This window comes from Sciurus carolinensis, chromosome 11 (assembly GCF_902686445.1).
Source record: "Sciurus carolinensis chromosome 11, mSciCar1.2, whole genome shotgun sequence".
Classification (NCBI taxonomy): Eukaryota; Metazoa; Chordata; class Mammalia; order Rodentia; family Sciuridae; genus Sciurus; species Sciurus carolinensis.
In genome coordinates this window covers 102,351,966-102,373,741 of record NC_062223.1, presented here as the reverse complement: position 1 = coordinate 102,373,741, position 21,776 = coordinate 102,351,966, and the positions used below count along the sequence as shown (strand labels likewise).

Here is a 21,776-nt window from a genome sequence, read left to right as displayed (position 1 = left end):
ATCTGCCTCAAAACTAATTGAATTTATAAATTCATATTTTATCTATCTATATATCTGTTTATCTGTGTATTTTTTGCCTAGACAGCAAAATCATGGATTAATTAATGACATGATAAAAAAGGCTTTGCATAACTTAAAATGACAGGATCTCTAGAGGACACCTTGTTTTTCATATGAAGGGTGTTGTTTCAAACGAGGGCATGGAAACCAGTAAGTACTGGCTTCTGTTTTTATTGTACACCTTCCAGAAAATTTTAACTGGAGACTCTATGCACTGTAGTTCTTTCCACAGAGAGCTGACTGATATTTGAAGAAGTGTTTTCATTTACCCAAGAAAACTATAATGCATCCACCACAAGTTTTACTCTTATTCTTAAATGTATGTATTTTTATTTGTGGAGAAACTGTACAAGGTAATTGTGCACATCATTCTACGGTAAGAATTTTAGCAATAATATTTTAGTTAAGAAAGCATAATTAACTTTCAAGATATATACTAGAAATTTGAAAAGATTAATTGTAATACCAAATAGAATTTATAGATTACTTTAAATCGTTATTTTGAAATGTCGAGATTGCTTAAATGTTAACTATTTTTAAACTAAAGAAATTATAAACTTAGGGTTGAGTGTTAACAAATTTCTCATAAAGTTTATTTGTGAAAGAAATCTTGAACCTAGGTTAAAAACTAATTCACAACTTTCAATCTAACTTTGATAATGAAGTATCTGATGGGAAATTAAAAATTCACTTTGGGTGGAGGGTTGTAGCTCAGTGGTGGAGCACTTGCCTCATACATGTGAGGCACTGGGTTTGATCCTCAGCACCACATAAAAATAAATCAGATAAAGGTATTGTGTCCATCTACAAGTAAAAATATAAAAAAAATTTTTAAAAATTCACTTTGCTTTTTTGAAAGCAATTCTATAACATTTGGTATTCCATATATAGTGCTGTGAATGTTTACTTAGGACATTAAAATTTTCATCCAAAACAAGATCAGAATGATAACTGGTATGGTTTATGAAATATTAGGAATTCTTGGGGATTTGAATCCCCACATACTTAAATGTTGGTTTTTGATTTTTCAATGTCATAAAATGTATTTACCATTGTATCGAATCCCAAAGTTCCATGGTTTAAACAAGAATTAATTCTAAGAATTCTATAAAAATATTGATTTAACTCTTTAAAATACTTGCTAAAGATTGAACAAACATACTGAAAAAAGGATAGCTATTATCTAGATTTTTGAAAGCATCTAGCATGTCAGTCATTATAGAGATAAAAATAAACACCAAGAAGTTTAAAATAGATCTGTGTAAAAAATGTAAGTATCTTTTTAAGGGAAAATATTTTTACAACATGGTTAACTCTAATTTTCTCTTAATATCCAGGTAAAGCAGGGAAAAACTTGTTATTATTTTCATTTAACAACAGAGTTATTAAATCTATGTGACTTTTACAAAAGAATGTTTTATATTGAAGAAAGCAATAGTGTGCCAACAAATACAGATAGCTTTGTAATGACAACTGTAGTTGGCCTTTTAATAGTATCTATTGTTGATTTAGCAAATCAAAAGTCTATACTTTTTTCTTTTATCAGTAGTAACTTTCAAATATATAAACACTTAACCTTTCAGATATTTGAATATTTTAGCTTATACAAGCTTCCTATGTATTTTTATATAATTTCTAATAGTGGTGGCAGACAGTGTACTTGGCTAGAAATACTGTAGATATCTCAGGGAAATTTCTTAGTTCTTTTTCAAAGAAGTTCAAATTGTAAGATTCTTGGAAGAGGGATGGTTCAGCTCTGTATTACACATGAAAATTTGTAAAAGTTAAAGGTCAGGACCATAGAGTCAGAAATGGAAATAAACCCTAATAAATTATTTTGGAATTTAAGAAGAAAAGAAGATAGAGAAACTATTAAATTAACACATGTTTATTGTCCATATCTGAAATTTACCTATAAGTTTGGTAAGTTTGAACTAACCAGTTTGTTATATTTTTCCTGCTGATCATCTTCATTTTATGTCCTGAATTCCAATCTTTCTTTTCTTTATAAGCCTTCTTATTTAGTGTGTCATACAACATTCATATTTGTTCTTATTTCCATTTTTTAATATAAAGAATTCTCCAGTCGTTAATGTTGTAGAAGATGTATCTAATGCAAAAGATGGAATTCAAAGTAATGATACTGTTTATAAGGAAGACTGTGAAGAATCATGTGATGCTAAAACTAAAATTACACGAGAAGAAAAACATTTCATGTGTAGTGAGTATTAAAATAATACACAATTATAAAGGGATACAACTCATTACTTCTAGGTAGACATCTGGGTCATTTTATATACATCCTGATCACCCTACCAGAGATTTTATGTATTGGACATGTAGTAGGTGCTTAATAAATATTTGGTAAATGAATGAATCCTTCTTCCATATAGCCCTGTGGCATCAACTGACCACATAGGGAGGGACAAACCAGAGGATTCTGATAGTAGTACTACATTAATTCTCTCAGGGATATTTTCTTCCTTTCATTAGATCCCTAGAAAATTTCACCTTAGATTTAGATTTTGTTTTTTTGTAAAGGAAGAAAATTCTAAAACCCAATACATTAGCATTGAATACTGTAAGAACTAATGCAAAAGATATAATACAAATCACAGTTGATTTATGTAGCAAAGAATAATAAATAAAACGTTTTAGTCTTAATTGAAAAAGTTATTTAGTCACAGTACAGATTTGTTTTTTATAAGAAACAGGATGAAGAAGGGAGATTGGAAAGGGTGGAGCTGATGCTCTCTCTGATTCAGCTCTTACAGGACCATCAGGAAGTATGAAAAGCTTACTTTAACGTAGCTAATTCTGTGTGTAACACAAGGGTCTCAAGCTTCTCAAACCAATGAGTGCAGTTTTAGTCGCATTAAGACAAATGTCTAACCCCAGAAAAAGCTAGTAGACTATTTTATAAGTTTTTAAAATAAAATTTTAATAATAATAATAATTAATTTTTAAAACAACAAATTAGAGACTAAAAATTAAAAAGAGATGAATATGGCTGAGTTAGAATTAAAAACATCAGAATTTGCGAATGTGATTCTACTGTTCAGATGAAAGAAACTCAGAAATAAAGTATTTTTTAAAGGATAATATATGCAATAGTGTGAGGGTTCTTTTGTTAGAGAGGTCAACATCAGTATCATAGGTAAAACTTACATAGGGTCTGAGAAATATAGTCAGTCAATATTTATTTCTTTATTCTGATGATTGTATTTGTTCAGAATGTCTTTGGTGTAGGAAATATCAGGGATGATGGGGCATTATGGAAACATGATCCCAAATGTTTTAGGACAAAAAACTATTTGCAATATATTTTTTCTATTTTTCTCTAAGATGTTTTGAATATAGAATATTTTCTGTAAAAATAGTTTTAGAAAGGAAAATATATGCAAAAGTATATTCAGAAACCAACTAACCAAAACCTTTGACTAAGGTCTATCATGTGTGTGCATACATACTAGAAATTTAATTATATAAAATATAGTATTAGAAAAAGTTAAAACAAAGATTTATCTTTAAACTCAAATTGCTTGGTATGCTAGTGAATTATTACTTTTTCACCTTCCTGAATGATCCTGAACATCTTGCTTCTATACTTTTATAAAGTAAGAACCAATATTCAGAATGTTGTCTTTTAACTAGAAGAGATTAGATTAATTATTTTAGGTAATCTGCATTATTAAGAAGCGTAGTTTTGTTAAGAAATGTTGAAACAATTGTTTTCTTGTTTAATTCTGAGTAAACAATATGTACTAACTAAAATGTATGGTTCTGAATGTTCAGATAAATTGAAATATTATTGTCTACACATTTATCCAAAATCATGTTAACATCATTATTTTTCACCGTAATTGTTTTCTATAACAATATAATATTTAGCAGTCATTTTTATTATGGTTAAGGAAATCTGCAAAATTCTATTGTTTCCTACACACGAAGTACCAAAAAACTTTTAAGAAATATAATGGATGAGCAACAAGCATCCCTGGACTATTTATCTAATCAGGTATGACTTTTTAGTATTATGTTGTTATTCTACATGCACACTGATTTATAGGTAACTGCAGGCATAATTATTTCTTTTTTTATTCATTGATGTTCTGGTATCTATTTAGTTCCTACTATGTGAGAGGCACAATAGTAAGTCCTAGGCAAACAGCAATAAAAATGCTGGGAGTATACCGTGCAGTGAAGCAGAAAAAATCATTGGAAAAATGTGCATGCTGTTAGAATACACACACACAAAGTTTAAGATACAAGAAAGTTGCTCAGAGGAGTGAACCTGTGAGTTGAGTCATGAGAGATAAGCACATGTTTTAAAAGTCATGAAGGTTCAGTAAGTAGGGGAGTGTGTTCCATTTTGAGGGAGCTACTTGGAGATGGTTCAGGGGTGAAGTGGTTGATGAGGTTGAGGGTGTATAAGAAAAACAGACTAAAGGAATAATCAGACACTAAATTATGCCACCCCAAGAGGCCACTGAAGTGCTTGAGCAAGGACATGACACAATGCAGTTGACAGCTGGTATGGAGGATGACTTGAAGAGCAAAGGGTCGCAATCAGAAATTACAGCAACTATTCAGATTCAGGCACAGTCTGGTAAAACAGTCAAATGCAGAAACAGGGTCAGGAAAAACCAAGGTTACGGATGTAGACACTACAGCATTCAATGATTGTTATTTAGCTATGACTTTACTGTTTTGGCAAAGCAGTAAGGATTCAATCTAGGAAAAAGAACCTCATTATTTATTTCAGAACTGGGTTTATAAGAGGCTTAGAGATAGCTTTTCTATAATTTAGCTAAAGGAGTTTTGTTCAAATATAAATTTATTTAAATATGTATGTGTGTGTATGTATATGTGTGTTTAGGTTAATGAACTCATGAATCGAGTTCTCCTTTTGACTACAGAAGTTTTTAGAAAACAGCTGGATCCTTTTCCTCACAGACCCGTTCAGTCACATGGTAAGGGCTTTGGTATTTCAGCCTTTTCATATTTGTCTTTTATGACTTAAAGTTTTCCTGGACAGCTTGGTGCATTTAAAAGTTTTGTTTAAAAAAACGTAGCTCATTATTCTCTAGCAGACAGGAGGACTAATAGCTACCATTAAGGAAATTACACCATAGACAAAGTGCATTTTGCTAAACTGGAGAACTTCTCTAATCCATGGACATGAAAATGTATCCTGAATCTGTTGAAAATAGCATAATTTTAGGGTAGCTTTATTCTGGGTTTTTCCCTGTGGTATTTTATTAGTAATTACTCTTTCGAAAGAAGAAAAGAAAGTTTCAGAGTTCCTCCCACCTGTAAAAAATGTTTTTGACATGTATGAAATGTTTCAAACTGGGATATGAAAATTGAAAAGAAAAAAAATTAAGAGAAATAAACAAAAAGTGAACACTTTCATACTTAAATATAGCATATTGATTCCTCTGGGTTTGGACTTTTAGGAAAAATGCTCTATAACCCTTAAAAAGATATATTTATATCAAAAAGTTCCAAGCAAATAAAAACCATTGAGGGCTTAGTATGCAATATTTATTTATTTATTAGGAAGGGAAGAGAATAAACATCCCCTATGTTCCAGGTACAGAGACAGGTGCTTTCATGTTATTATGTTATTTCAAAATCATATCATTCTAATATGTACTTTTCATAACTGCCTCTTTATAGGTAGTATAATATGGTAGTTAAGAGCATGGACTCTGATGTCAGTCTGGCCTCAAATCATAGATCTGACATTTCCTTGGTATTAGTTTCCTCATGAGTAAACTGATAGTACCTACTTCACATATTTGTTGTGAGGAGTAAATGGAAAAACTCTTAAAAATACTGCCCAATGCATAATAAGTATGATATAAAAGTTTGCTATGATGATGATCATCATCAAATGAGGAATATATGGCCCAGAAAATATAAATAATCTGTTCACATTTATTTGGATGTTAAAGACAAAGCAGATGGTCCTTCAGTGTGAACTTCTGTGATAAAGTCAGCATAAGAATGTCTCAACAATTTAGAACATGGGCAACTGATTTGTTTCCTGGATATGAAGGGGAAAGTGGGTCATTTTTTACAGCTAACTTTTTGTAGACATTTTCTGCATATTAACATATGATAGGCCCTGTGCTCAGGGCTTTATATAGTTCCTTGCTATGTAAATTGTCAGAATAACTCTATTAAGTAGATAATATTATTATTCCAATATTAAGTGAAGAAAGTAAGACTTTGAGAGATTAGTTAATGGTTCTTGGCTAGAAAGGAGTAGAACCAGGATTCTAAAGCAGGCATCTGAGAAACTGATGCTGTAAGAGCTGAATTTATTTTATTACATTTACAGAAGATACCATAGATTGTCTTCAAGTAAAATGTAATACTTGTAGTACAGTGTAATGCCTACTTCCACATTCATATGTTTATTTTTTTTTTTTTAATTTTTATTTATTTATTTTTTTTACGTTTACATAGGGTAATGATGTTTATTATATTTTTCCCCTCCCCCCCACCCCTCCCACCCCTCCCACCCCTCCCACCCCTCTTTTCCCTCTACACAGTCCTTCTTTCCTTCATTCTTACTGCTCTCCTTAGCCTAACTCTAAACCTAACCCTAAACCTAATGCTAGCCCCTCCCACCCCCCATTATATGTCCTCATCCGCTTATCAGCGAGATCATTCGACCTTTAGTTTTTTGATATTGGCTTATCTCACTTAGCATGATATTCTCCAATTTCGACCATTTGCCTACAAATGCCATAATTTTATCATTCTTCATTGCGGAGTAATATTCCATTGTATAAATATGCCACAGTTTCTTTATCCATTCATCAACTGAAGGGCATCTAGGTTGGTTCCACAATCTGGCTATGGTGAATTGAGCAGCAATGAACATTGATGTGGCTGTATCTCTGTAGTATGCTGATTTTAAGTCCTTTGGGTATAGGCCAAGGAGTGGGATAGCTGGGTCAAATGGTGTTTCCATTCCAAGCTTTCTGAGGAATCTCCACACTGCTTTCCAGAGTGGTTGCACTAATTTGCAACCCCACCAGCAATGTATGAGTGTTCCTTTTTCACCACATCCTCGCCAACACCTATTGTTGCTTGTATTCTTGATAATCGCCATTCTAAATGGGGTGAGATGAAATCTTAGGGTAGTTTTGATTTGCATTTCCCTTATTACTAGGGATGTTGAACATTTTTCCATATGTTTGTTGATTGCTTGTGGATCTTCTTCTGTGAAGTGTCTGTTCATTTCCTTAGCCCATTTGTTGATTGGATTATTTGTATTCTTCGTGTAGAGTTTTTTGAGTTCTTTATAGATTCTGGAAATTAGCGCTCTATCTGAGGTATGGTTGGCAAAGATATTCTCCCACTCTGTAGGCTCTCTCTTCACATTTCTGATAGTTTCCTTTGCTGAGAGAAAGCTTTTTAGTTTGAATCTATCCCAGTTGTTGATTCTTGCTTTTATTTCTTGTGCTATGGGAGTCCTGTTAAGGAAGTCTGATCCTGAGCCAACAAGTTGAAGATTTGGACCTACTTTTTCTTCTATAAGATGCAGGGTCTCTGGTCTGATTCCGAGGTCCTTGATCCATTTTGAGTTGAGTTTTGTGTAGGGTGAGAGATAGGGGTTTAGTTTCATTCTATTGCATATAGTTTTCCAGTTTTCCCAGCACCATTTGTTGAAGAGGCTATCTTTTCTCCATTGCATATTGTTGGAACCTTTGTCTAGTATGAGAAAATTGTATTTATTTGGGTTTGTGTCCATGTCCTCTATTCTGTACCATTGATCTACCTGTCTATTTTGGTACCAATACCATGCCGTTTTTGTTACTATTGCTTTGTAGTAGAGTTGAAGATCTGGTATTGCAATACCCCCTGCTTCGCTCTTGCTACTGAGGATTGCTTTAGCTATTCTAGGTTTTTTATTCTTCCAGATGAATTTCATAATTGCTTGCTCTATTTCTGCAAGGTACATCATTGGGATTTTAATTGGAATTGCATTGAATCTGTATAGAACTTTAGGTAGTATAGCCATTTTGACGATATTAATTCTGCCTATCCAGGAACATGGGAGATCTTTCCATCTTCTAAGGTTTTCTTGAATTTCTTTCTTTAGTGTTCTGTAGTTCTCATTGTAGAGGTCTTTCACCTCTTTTGTGAGATTGATTCCCAAGTATTTTATTTTTTTCGATGCTATTGTGAATGGAGTAGTTTTCCTAATTTCTCTTTCTGAAGATTCATCACTTATGTATAAAAATGCATTGGATTTATGAGCATTGATCTTGTAACCTGCTACTTTACTGAATTCACTTATGAGTTCTAAAAGTTTTCTGGTGGAATTTCCAGGTTCCTCTAAATATATAATCATGTCATCAGCGAACAGGGATAGTTTGAGTTCTTCTTTTCCTATTCGTATCCCTTTAATTTCTTTGGTTTGTCTGATTGCTCTGGCTAGAGTCTCAAGGACGATGTTGAATAGAAGCGGTGAAAGAGGGCATCCCTGCCTTGTTCCAGTTTTTAGGGGGAACGCTTTCAGTTTTTCACCATTTAGAATGATATTAGCCATGGGCTTAGCGTAGATGGCCTTTATAATGTTTAGGAATGTTCCCATTACCCCAATTTTTTCTAGTGTTTTGAGCATGAAGGGATGCTGTATTTTATCAAATGCTTTTTCTGCATCTATTGAAATAATCATGTGATTCTTAACTTTAAGTCTGTTGATATGGTGAATGACATTTATTGATTTCCGAATGTTGAACCAACCTTGCATCCCTGGGATAAAACCCACTTGATCGTGGTGCACTATCTTTTTAATATATATTTGTATGCGATTTGCTAAAATTTTGTTGAGAATTTTTGCATCGATGTTCATTAAGGATATTGGTCTGAAATTTTCTTTCCTTGATGTGTCTCTGTCTGGTTTAGGTATCAGGGTGATATTGGCTTCATAGAACGAGTTTGGTAGGGTTCCCTCCTCTTCTATTTCATGGAATAGTTTGAGGAGTATTGGAATGAGCTCTTCTTTAAAGGTTTTATAGAACTCGGCTGAGAACCCATCTGGTCCTGGACTTTTCTTTGTTGGTAGGCTTTTGATGACCTCTTCTATTTCATTGCTTAAAATTGGTTTATTTAAGTTGTGTATGTCCTCCTCGTTCAGTTTAGGTAGTTCATATGTCTCTAGAAATTTGTTGATGTCTTCAAGGTTTTCTGTTTTGTTGGAGTATAGATTTTTGAAATAGCTTCTAATTATGTTTTGTATTTCACTCGTGTCTGTTGTGATGTTTCCTTGTTCATTCCGAATTTTAGTAATTTGAGTTTTCTCCCTCTTTCTCTTTGTTAGTGTGGCTAAGGGTTTATCAATTTTATTTATTTTTTCAAAGAACCAACTATTTATTTTATTAATTTTTCCGATTGTTTCTTTTGTTTCGATTTCGTTGATTTCGGCTCTGATTTTAACTATTTCCTGTCTTCTACTACTTTTGGTATTGGTCTGCTCTTCTTTTTCTAGTGCTTTGAGCTGTAGTGTTAACTCGTTTATTTGTTGATTTCTACTTCTTTTTTTGAATGCACCCCATGAAATAAATCTTCCTCTAAGTACTGCTTTCATAGTGTCCCAGAGATTTTGATATGATGTGTCTTTGTTCTCGTTGACTTCTAAGAATTTTTTTATTTCCCTCCTGATGTCTTCTGTTATCCATTCATCATATAATAGTGTATTATTTAGTCTCCAGGTATTGGAGAAGTTTCTGTTTTTTATTCTGTCATTTATTTCTAATTTCAATCCATTATGATCTGATAGAGTACAAGGTAGTATCTCTATCTTCTTGTATTTACTAACAGTAGCTTTGTGGCATAAAATATGGTCTATTTTAGAGAAGGATCCATGTGCTGCTGAGAAGAAAGTGTATTCATTCTTTGTTGGATGGTATATTCTATATATGTCCGTTAAGTCTAAATTGCTGATTGTGTTGTTGAGATCTATAGTTTCTTTATTCAATTTTTGTTTGGACGATGTATCCAGTGGTGAGAGAGGTGTGTTAAAATCGCCTAGTATTATTGTGTTGTGGTCTATTTGATTTCTGTAATTGAGAAGGATTTGTTTGACGTACGTGGATGAGCCAATGTTCGGGGCATAGATATTTATGATTGTTATGTCTTGCTGATTTATGCTTCCCTTAAGCAGTATGTAATGTCCTTCTTTATCCCTTCTGACTAGTTTTGGTTTGAAGTCCACATTATCTGAGATGAGGATGGATACTCCAGCTTTTTTGCTGTGTCCGTGTGCATGGTATGTTTTTCCCCATCCTTTCACCTTTAGTCTATGGGTGTCTCTTTCTATGAGATGTGTCTCTTGCAGGCAGCATATTGTTGGATTTTTCTTTTTAATCCAATCTGCCAGTCTGTGTCTTTTGATTGATGAATTCAGGCCATTAACATTCAGGGTTATTATTGTGATATGATTTGTATTCCCAGTCAATTGACTCATATTTGTTTTTGACATGATTTGGTTTCTCCTTTATTTGGCTATTCCTTTAGGCTAGCGCCTCCTGTTGCTGATTTGCATCGTTGTTTTTCATCTCTTCCTCATGGAATATTTTGCTGAGAATGTTCTGTAATGCTGGCTTTCTTTTTGTAAATTCCTTTAGCTTTTGTTTATCATGGAAGGATCTTATTTCATCGTCAAATTTGAAGGTAAGTTTTGCTGGGTATAAGATTCTTGGTTGGCATCCATTTTCTTTCAGGGCTTGGTATATGTTGTTCCAGGCCCTTCTAGCTTTTAGGGTCTGGATTGAAAAATCTGCTGATATTCTTATTGGTTTCCCTCTGAATGTAATTTGATTCTTTTCTCTCGCGGCCTTTAAAATTCTGTCTTTATTTTGTATGTTAGGTATTTTCATAATAATGTGCCTTGGTGTGGGTCTGTTGTAATTTTGTATGTTTGGAGTTCTATAAGCCTCTTGTACTTGGTTTTCCATTTCATTCTTCAGATTTGGGAAATTTTCTGTTATTATTTCATTGAATAGATTGTTCATTCCTTTGGTTTGTTTCTCTAAGCCTTCCTCAATCCCAATAATTCTCAAATTTGACCTTTTCATGATATCCCATAGTTCTTGGAGATTCTGTTCATGATTTCTTACCATCTTCTCTGTTTGTTCCACTTTGTTTTCAAGGTTAAATATTTTGTCTTCAATGTCTGAGGTTCTGTCTTCCAGGTGTTCTATCCTATTGGTTATGCTTTCTATGGAGTTTTTAACTTGGTTTATTGTTTCCTTCATTTCAAGGATTTCAGTTTGGTTTTTTTTTCAGTATATCTAACTCTTTATTGAAATGATCTCTTGCTTCCCGTATTTGGTCTTTTAACTGTTGATTGGTGCGATCATTTAATGCCTGCATTTGCTCTTTCATCTCCTCCTTCAATGCCTGCATTTGCTCTTTCATCTCCTCATTAGCTTCCCTGATCGTTTTAATTACGTACATTCTGAACTCCCTTTCTGACATTTCTTCTGCTGTGCTGTCATTGGGTTTTATTGATGTAGTATCTAGGTTTGTTTGGGACATTTTCTTCCCTTGTTTTCTCATAATGGTCAGTTGTCAGTGGGACCCTGAGATATTGCAGTTTTCCACTATTGGCTTATAGTGTCCCAGTAGATTTCCAGTGTATCACCTCCCAGCCTTCAGTAGCCTGATGTCTTGGAGGAATCTGATAAAGCAGCTCATTCGAAGAATACTGCCCCTAGCCCCCTACTGGTTCCACGTTTTGGAACTGGCTCTGTGCGGAAATGCTCTCACTGTGGGCCTGCACCGTGCAGCTGGCCGTGTGGGAAGAGCCCACTGCCGGAGTGTGGAAGACTACCTTGGGAAGACTCAAGCTGCCCTGCCCGGCTCTGCTAAGCCACCTCTATCTGGGCCTGCCACCCGGGCTGAGCTTTACCCAGTGGGCAGACTCACCCGTGGCTCCACTTCAGTCCGAGTCTCTCAATGCCTCCCCTTCTTAACTCCTGGGTTCTGGAGCGACCGGGGGTGCAGTCTCCCTCTAGGCCGCCATCTTGGATCGCCCCGTGAAGAGAGCCTGCAGCCGGAGTGGGCAGAGCCGCCTGAAGAGGTCTCCGGCTGCCCTGTCCTTATCCCTGAGGCTGATTGCAGATCGAGGCTCTCCGCTGGTTCTTTGCAGGAGTACACTGCACTGCAGCAGCTCCGGGACTCGGAGCGTGCTCTGTTCAGACAGGCTCTCACTAGCGGGCCAGTTCCGTTCCGAGAACCTGGAGAAGCTGGCTGTGTGGGCGGGGCCCACCGCCGGAGTGCGCAGGACTGCCTGTGGATGACTCTAGCTGCCCTGCCCGGCTCCGATAAGCCACCTCTATCTGGGCCTGCCACCCGGGCTGAGCTTTACCCAGTGGGCAGACTCACCCGTGGCTCCACTTCAGTCCGAGTCTCTCAATGCCTCCCCTTCTTAACTCCTGGGTTCTGGAGCGACCGGGGGTGCAGTCTCCCTCTAGGCCGCCATCTTGGATCGCCCCGTGAAGAGCCATTCATATGTTTATAGTCCCCTGGGAACTGAATGCTTTGTTGAAGGTGATTTTTGAGCAGTGACAGTGCTAACTGCTGTCCATAAAATGACTCCTAACTTCAAGCTTAATTTCTTGTTGGTGAAGAAAGTGATTTCTCCTTTCCATCTTTTTTGGTTGTTGTTAATAGTGGCCTGCAACACATCAGAGTCTCTGAAGTTTGAAGTAAAATAGTCAAGGATGTATCACTTGTAGTCAATCCACTTATTCCTTTGAGTTTTTTCCTCTCCTTTCACATAAATTTCCTTTGAACATTGTGCCCTCTAAGAAAAACCTAGTTTCCTGAAAGGGTATTATTTATTTTAAAAAAGAAGGAATACTTATAAAATATATTAAATAAGTGTTGATCCCAAATGAAACATTTAAACAGTGTAGAATGCAAATCACTAACAGTGATGTTATTAGTAAAGGCTGATTTTACCGTTTGATCTTTAATTCCAATCTTCAAATGTTTCCTTATTTCTAAATTACATTTTATTTCTAAGATAGTAAAACCATCATATAATTAATGGAGAGTTTAGTAATAATTTTAGATAGCTCTATCAGTTCTCTACAGTGAAATGACTGTCATAAACAGTATCCCAAATAACTAATTTTACTTTTCTAGGTTTAGATTGCACTGATATTAAAGATACCATTGGCTCTGTGACCAAAACACCAAGTGGTTTGTATATAATCTACCCAGAAGGCTCTAGCTATCCATTTGAGGTAAAGTTTTCTCTTATTATTTGGGATAAGATAAACATCTAACCAATTTAATTAATATTAAATTTTTAATATTTAATTTATCCTTGAAAAATTTAAATTAGTAAAAATTCCAATTCCAAAATTTTGATTTTCTATAATACTAATACCCCACAATAAACCATTAAAAGAACTAGACTATCTTTCACTTGTCTATTTGAGTTTCCATGATTTTGCACACTAAAAGTAAATCCTTTTGGTGCAAGATTTTATATTATCCTTATAGTAGGCAGAACCATGCAATACAAGTCTATGACTTAAATAGTCTCTAGAGATTAGAAAATAATGGTCTGTTTTGCCTCGGAGCTTACTAAAAATAATTTTGATTTACTTCCTATTAGTTATTATACTTTCTTTTGATAACAAATGTTTGTATAAAAAGTTAATAATTTTAAAAACCTTTCACTGGGGTGCAAGGCAGATTGATAAAATGATTCATTCATTCATTTCTTTAAAATTTTTTAGTAGTAGATAGACACAATACCTTTATTTTATTTATTTATTTTTATTTGGTGCTGAGGATTGAACCTAGTGCTTCACACATGCTAGGCAGGTACTCTACCACTTGAGCCACATCCCCAGCCCCTGATCCATTTATTCTTAATTTGAATAAAATGAATTACTCTTATGTCTATTCTTAGTAGTTTCATGTTGGGATTTCTTGTAGAAATTTCTACTAGAGATAATGCACATGGGTGTGCTTATACATATATGTATTTTTTCCCCCAGGTACCTTTTCTTTGTGCATAAGAAAGTTTATGATACTTTTTCCTTACTGATAGTCTTTATTGCTCAATAAAATACGTTTTTTTCTAACTAGATTCTACCAGTTTCTCAGAGGTACTACCATTATTTCTTTTGTAATCTATTGACGAGATGTCAAAAATTGGGAATTAAGTGGGAAATAATTTTAAAATTACTTAAATTACTTCGCCTACAGATTCAAACCTGTATCTGAACAGCTGGGGCAAGGAAGGCTTCTAATTTTGTCAAGAGTGGGATGCATAATTCCCTCTTCTGTGGGGAAGTGTTGGTTCCCTAACTTCCTCCACACTGCTTTCTCTGTCTTTGTGTGGGAAGTTTCTGCTGGAGAGGGTTGCTCTGTTCTCTTTCCCTGTCACTTCGGCAAGTCCCCTGTAGGTGCCCTCTTAGGGGCATTTTTTACAGTATCAACCCATCTGCCCATGAGCGCCTGCGGGGAAGACACAGATCATGACCTTCTGTCTGAAAATGCTAGGCTGAATGGCTTGTGGGAGAGAAGAACAATCAAAGGCAAGCATATAGGCATAGTTAACACTGTAAAAAAAAGTTAGTGTTTTAATTCAAAGAAAAAGTTAATTTGTAAAATAATATATCTCTGCCACATCAGAACAGTATTATCATTACTAAACTGGAAGATATTTATAGAGTTGAGGCAATTATATATTTTAAAAGGTGACTGATAAGGGGACTACAATTCAGTTAATTATAAGCTGGTTTTGTAATAAGTTTTATTTCTAGATACATAAGAAATCTGAATATGTTAATGGCATACAGTTGCATTCACAATGTTTGGTGGAAGTATCTTCTTTTTCTCTAGATCTACTGATGAAACATGAGTTTTATAATATCACATAATGAAAATAATGATGTATTATTTTGGTATTTTCTGGGCCTGTTTTAGGTAATGTGTGACATGGATTACAGAGGAGGTGGATGGACTGTGATACAGAAGAGGATTGATGGGACAATTGATTTCCAGAGGTTATGGTGTGATTATCTGGATGGATTTGGTGATCTTTTAGGTCAAATTTTATGTATTTCTATTCTATCTTTTGATATTTCTAAAGACTTATCCATATTGGTAAAAATAGCAAATATATATGATTATCAAAAAATATGACTTAAATTGCCCTATCTTCACAGGTAAAATTATTTAAAAAGATCTTCAGGTGAAGTCTAGCAATCTGTATATTTAGTTATTTGTTAAAATGTGATTTGAGTAAAATCTATAAGCTGGATATTTATTAAGTATCTGTTATGTACCCAGCAGAATTGTGGCAGGTGCTTACCAACTGTAGAAAGAAAACGTGAATGGGCAAGGTTGCCATATATCTTGAAATTCTTGAGGTGTGTGCTGTGTCTACACAAGCAAATTAAACAAAGAATTGAAGTACGTGACTGATCAAATTTAGATGATTTGAGTTGAATGTAGTGTTTTATAAAATATCAATAAACATTACCATGCCCAAAATTTGAAAATTACAAACCCCAGTTGAATTATAAAATCTGTTTATATTATTGCCACATGGTAGTGTCAATTTTGCTAGTAAACAGAAACACCAGTATTTCTGAATCATGCAGAATTTTATATTTGTTGGAACTTCTGCAGGTGATTTTGATAATATTTATGCTATTTTAATGGTTGATATTATAATTTGAAATGTTTATCCTCCCATAATAATGTCATCTAAAGATCCACTAAGTGGTTGTGTTGATCCTAGTGATAAAAAACACTACCACATGCCAATAATTTTAGAAGGTATGTCTTACAGCCAGATAACTGTCATGCTCTGGAGTGCAGTTAAATACATATTTTTTAGCAGTATTTCTAATCTCCCATTGAGTGCTTCCTCCTGAATTAAGTAGTCATAGATTAATATACAGACTTCCAATTATCATTTTTGTTTACTTCATGCTTATTTCTATGGGGAGGTGATGTGAGTTTTGACTAATAAGGTATTCGCGCAGGTATTCTTCATGCAAACTAAGACTCCCTTGTAGGTTGATGCAGTTTTAAAATTACACTGGGGATTAAGAAAAAAATGTACTGTTAAGTCTTAAATATGAGGTTGGAGTAAAGAGGAAAGATGACAGAGATGCTTAAGTTGAAGGGTTATAACTGCATGAGAATAAAAAGACCCTGTTGGGACCCATTTGACAGTGCTCACTTTCTTCCTATACTTATTCTGGATACTTTTCAATTCTAACTGGGTTGTAGATAAAATACACCTGTAAGCCCTGGAGAAGGGCTTGATATCTTAGTGATAGTTTCAAGAGTTTTAACGCTGTCACGTTATGCTCTAACTCTTTGAAGTTTGTTTTGATTACACTCAAGTTCTTGGACAATTTCATAATTCAAGTAGAAGGACATATGTTGGGGTGTCCACATTTAGGCTACATCATGGTACGTAGAGGGAGGTAGAAAGCCATTGGCTAGAAATGCTTGCAGAAGCACATTGCCTGAATTAGGGAATTTGATGATTCATCTGGATCTACAATTGTCTTGGAAATACTGACCCTACACCTGGTACACTTCAGTGTTGCTACAGTCGACTTCTGGTCATAGGTAATTGACACTGTATTATAACAAACAAATATTTGTTCAGAAAGTACACTCTGAGACAGAAAAAGTAATTTCAAATGATCATTTTCATGAAATTTTTCTTTAGGAGCAGCCAATTTGGGATTTAAACCTCTGACATTTATTGGTATACATCATTTTGTTACCTGTCATAATATGTCAACAGAAACTTTGACTTTTTATTTAGTTTTTAAATGAATTTTTGAATTTAATATGTGGAGATAAAATGAACCAGTTTTATTTTCCTCAGTCTAGTGAAGCAGAAGTAGAAGACTTTTTAAATTTTTGAATTTTTTATAAATTATATAAACACTGATTATTTGAGCTAGGTCATCTAGTCTCTGTCATTATTTATGTGAGTCATCTCAGAATTAATGACACACTAAATAACACCCAACATTCAATAATAAAGGGTTGTTCTAATTTGTGTTAAAATATAATAACACAAAGTGATTTTTTTTTTTTTTACAGGAGAATTTTGGCTAGGACTAAAAAAGATTTTTTATATAGTAAATCAGAAAAATACCAGTTTTATGCTTTATGTGGCTTTGGAATCTGAAGATGACACATTTGCTTATGCATCATATGATAATTTTTGGCTAGAGGATGAGACAAGATTTTTTAAAATGCACTTAGGACGGTATTCAGGAAATGCAGGTAAGTTTTTTATTCCTAAAATTATCCAGAAGATGGAAATATCACTAACTTAGTATAATAGGTAAAGATAAAAATAATGCATGTCTCTTGGTATATGATACATTACTGATAAAAGAATAGATTGGGAACAAGAAATCTAGCCAAGTCTGGAGTATTGAAACTTTGTTATGAACATTGTATCACCTCATGATTTTGAAATACTTAATAATATTCTTTAAAACATTTACCATATGTAATCCCAATTGACTTTTTGGATGGAGACCCTGTAGGGGGAGGCTGGGAGGGCATTATTTCTATTTTTTTGTATTCAGAGAGGCTGACATTTAGAAGTCAGGTAATGTTGGAGCTGGTCTCTATTCTTTCCACTTTATCAGAGAAGAAACTTAAAAGATTAAGTAACTCGCCTGAGACTTCTAGCACATCACACCTGAGCCAGGGCAATAATCCAAGTTGATAGAAACAAGAACTTACTGTTCTTTTTACTCCATCTGGATGCATCTATTCATTACCCAATAAATTTGTTAGAACTTCAAAATACTTATCATCAAAATACTTGATGACAGGTTTTTATTTTGGGCTGAAATTTTAAAGGCATTTTTGTTAAGAAAAACTAAAGTCAACCCCCCATTATGGCACTTATTCATTATGTATATTCAGTGTTAGAAATAAAAAAATGAAAATTATGCAGTCTCAGCTCTTTAACGGTTCACAGTATAGAGGAGAACATAACGCTGAAAACACAAACTACTGATAGAGCTCTGGGGGCTCAAGAGAGGGTAAGAATGATTTCAGTTGGTTGCACCAGAAAATTTTCATGGAAGAGTAGTTTTCAACAAGGGGTTAATGTTAAAAGCTGGGAAGTGTTTTGAAAGTACATACTCCTCTACAGTCTGATTCAGTGACTTTTGGGCAGGTGGATATGTTGGCATATTCACAGTCGAGAACCATGGACCGGGTCTTGGAGCAATGGATAGGTTTTTGGCAAGTGAATGTTGGCAAATGGAACAGCTCAAGTCAAGGCATAGAGGGAGGAAAATTACAGGGTCCAGAGAGTTGTCTGGTATGGATGGAATCTATGACATCTGAGGGGATTTAGTCTTGGGATATTAGGTGAAAGTCTGAAATTCAAATCTGGATATATAGAGGAAATTTTAAAGAGTTACAGCATACACTTTTCAAAGCTTCAGCTCTAAAATTGTAAAGAGCTGTCTAAATATGGTATGCTATGTTAGGAAGTTTATGTGGGGGTTCTCTAAAAGATGACTATGATCTAGTTGGAGAACAAATTTATAATGGCAAGTTTTTTCATTACAGTACCCTGCCATGCTGTATTCTACATTTTCCCAATGAAGTTGTTAAATAACCTTCAGTTATTGAAAACATAATATAATCACAACAGTGAAAGAAAAAGATGTTAGGAGAATGTAAAAATAGAAACATGGATAAAACTAGGGGCTTAACTGTAATCAGATATGTGGTAAAAATGGGCCACTAATTTAACTTTGAGTTCAGAGCAAAAATAGAACATAAACGTGACCATTTGAGAAACACAGTTGTTCCATAAGAAATACAAATATTCCTGATGACAAAACATAAGAGAAATTTCTCTGGGTTATTAGAGAAAACAGTATCATGTTCTTTAACTACACTTTTACAGGAGATATGGTGAATAAATTTTAATGAACTATTTCTCAAGAAATAGACATATGCATATATTCTAAAAATGTGTTTTTAAATATAATACATTGAGGCGCCCATATAATGTGTGATCCTTCTGATGGTTGGTCTTTGCTCAGGCAGAGTATTCATGGAATGATCACAAAGTTTAGGCAATGCTCCATGGGTGGTGTCTCTTTCTTATGACCTTTTGAAAGGTATTGCATGGTGCTTATGTTGAACGTTATATTTTCTCTGCAAAAAAGTACCTGCAATGTGTGTATTTTGTTTTCCATCAAGTGCAGAGTCAGAGACTAATAATAATCAGATTCTGGGGTTTAGGATAGACCACACCACTAATGAAGTTCTTCAAAACCTTGAAATATCAGGAGATGCCAACCATTCAAAAACGTAATGAAACAAATGTAGGCCCTGGTTTCTCTACACATCTTACACAGTTTCTTTTAGTATTTCAAAGTTTATTAGTCAAAATTTGTGTTTAGGAAATGTAGGTATTATGGGTTTACTAAGAATATGTTAATTTAATGAAACTTCAGAAAACAAACTATAAATCCTGCTCTTGTGACTTAGTTAAATTGGGTTGTCTTGTTCAAGATTCTTAATCTTTGGAGGGATATTGTGGGTACCAGGCATACTATACAAACAACCATCTATGAAGAAAAATATAATCTCAGGAGTATAGCTGAATTTTTCTCAAGGGTATTAGGAATTCTATATAAACTTGATGACCCCTAAATAACATCAAACAACTTTTGTAATTATAAATATAAGTTTTTAAAAGTAAAAATTTCACCCTCATCTATCCATAACTAAAGTGATGCAAATTGTAGGTATGGAAACCTACAGTGTGTAAGCTATTTTCTTATTCTAAATTACCAATTGTCATATTGGTATAACATCATTAGGCCATCATTTCTGGCCTAAATTTTTGATTTTGTCTACATAGCCAAACTTCCATTTTGGTTTCTAACTTTCGTATCTAATATCCATTTAAAGATGCATGTCCTATTGAGGAATTCATTATCAGATTTTTTTGAGAGATTTTAAGCATGATAAACAGTAGAAAAATAAACCCTATTTCTAGATGTTACACTTTTGCATAATATGTTGGTAGTGGTTGATTAGAATACTAGAAATTGCCTCTAACTTCATTTAGTTAAAAAAATCTGTCTTACATAGGTGATGCATTCCGGGGCCTCAAAAAAGAAGATAATCAAAATGCAATGCCTTTCAGCACATCAGACGTTGATAATGATGGGTGCCGCCCTGTATGCCTGGTCAATGGTCAGTCTGTGAAGAGCTGCAGCCACCTCAAAAACAACACTGGCTGGTGGTTCAACCAGTGTGGTCTAGCAAATTTAAATGGCATTCATCACTTCCCTGGAAAATTTCTTGCAAGCGGAATTCAGTGGGGCACATGGACGAAAAACAACTTACCCGTCAAGATTAAATCGGCTTCAATGAAAATTAGAAGAACTTATAATCCATATTTTAAGTAATCATATATTCAATTGTAGTGCAAGTTGTGGAGCTATTTTTGGTATTAAAGATTTTACATAGATCCCTTTTTTACTTAGGGTTTCAAAGATATTAGCTAAAATTTAATTACAGATGGCATTTTTGTGTTATGAATTTAATTAGAAAACAGAATTTTATAGCATTTTATAAAAGAAATCATGGCACATTGTATGTTTTTACTACTAACTATATTAATTATATGTAATGAAATCTGTTTTAAGTGAAACCAACTTGTATTCCTGAAATTTATTGTGCTTTCATGAATTTTTTGAAAGCCTCCTTTTTGAAGTTTATAAATCACAGTATGCTGTTAGGATAATTGAGGAGAGTATTTTACTTATTTTTATTTTCATTGTGTAAATTAAAATAGGGCTAGGGTTGTGGCTCAGTGGTAGAGCACTTGTCTAGCATGTGTGAGGAACTGGGTTCGATTCTCAGCACCGCATATAAATAAATAAATAAAATAAAGGTCCACCAACAACTAAAACAATGTTTAAAAAAGTAACATATGCAACTGATAATTTCCACTGAAGATAGTTACAAGAAATACCTTTTATGTAGATTAATATATAAACTCCATGTTTAAAAACATTATTTGTTGGTGATGCTACAATATATTTTACAAGTTTGTTGGCAAAATAAAGTCCTTGTTTTCCAATTTTATCATGGTTAATATTTTTGTTCTTGTTTGTATTAAATTTATGTTTATATCCTGACCAGTTGCATTCTAAAACACATATATATCTTAACTCTTTAAACCCACAGGAATGATAAGAACTTCAAGTGAAGGACAGTGGAGAAAGAGTGATGAATTAGTGATCTAGTTGTGCTTGGAAGCAAGCTGATCGTTTCTATTCTTCTTGAGTTAGAAGGAGTTGGATGATAAGGATTTCATGGGAGAAGACATCAAGGAACACCCTGGGCCAAGTGCCAGTTATTAATAAGAAAGACAAGGGAAGCAATCAAGAGTAGCTTTGAACAGATAAGTACTTTGTTCAGAGTTAAGATTATGCAATGCACAAAGGAGAAAAGAAGTGGTTGAAAATGAAGTAGGAAGAGGATTTAATTAAAAGTAGTAAGGAGGGGACTGATGGCAAAGTGAGTTAGGTGAATCCAGAACAGGATTAAGCTTGTTCAGAATGCAAAATATGATTTGGGTTCCTCGAATGGTCAAAAATGACAATGAGGTCATTGTTCAAGATTGC

The 21,776-nt window shown here is 34.2% G+C and overlaps 1 protein-coding gene across 1 annotated transcript; it reads left to right on the top strand.

Moving 5' to 3' along the window:
* The first annotated feature begins 343 nt into the window (after positions 1-343).
* Angptl5 (angiopoietin like 5) lies at positions 344-20,552 on the top strand. Its single transcript, XM_047515827.1, has 8 exons — positions 344-436; positions 2,137-2,281; positions 3,975-4,078; positions 4,940-5,033; positions 13,240-13,340; positions 15,040-15,160; positions 17,191-17,376; positions 20,233-20,552. The coding sequence occupies exons 1-8, from the start codon at positions 344-346 to the stop codon at positions 20,550-20,552; spliced, it is 1,164 nt and encodes a 387-aa protein (XP_047371783.1).
* Positions 20,553-21,776: the final 1,224 nt, after the last annotated feature.

Bases quoted from the DNA above. Each gene is read 5' to 3' on its own strand.
- Angptl5 (XM_047515827.1), top strand. From the start codon at position 344: ATGCATCCACCACAAGTTTTACTCTTATTCTTAAATGTATGTATTTTT. The intron at 13,341-15,039 runs GTAAAGTTTTCT...GGCCTGTTTTAG, and splicing joins GCTCTAGCTATCCATTTGAG to GTAATGTGTGACATGGATTA. The intron at 17,377-20,232 runs GTAAGTTTTTTA...TGTCTTACATAG, and splicing joins ACGGTATTCAGGAAATGCAG to GTGATGCATTCCGGGGCCTC.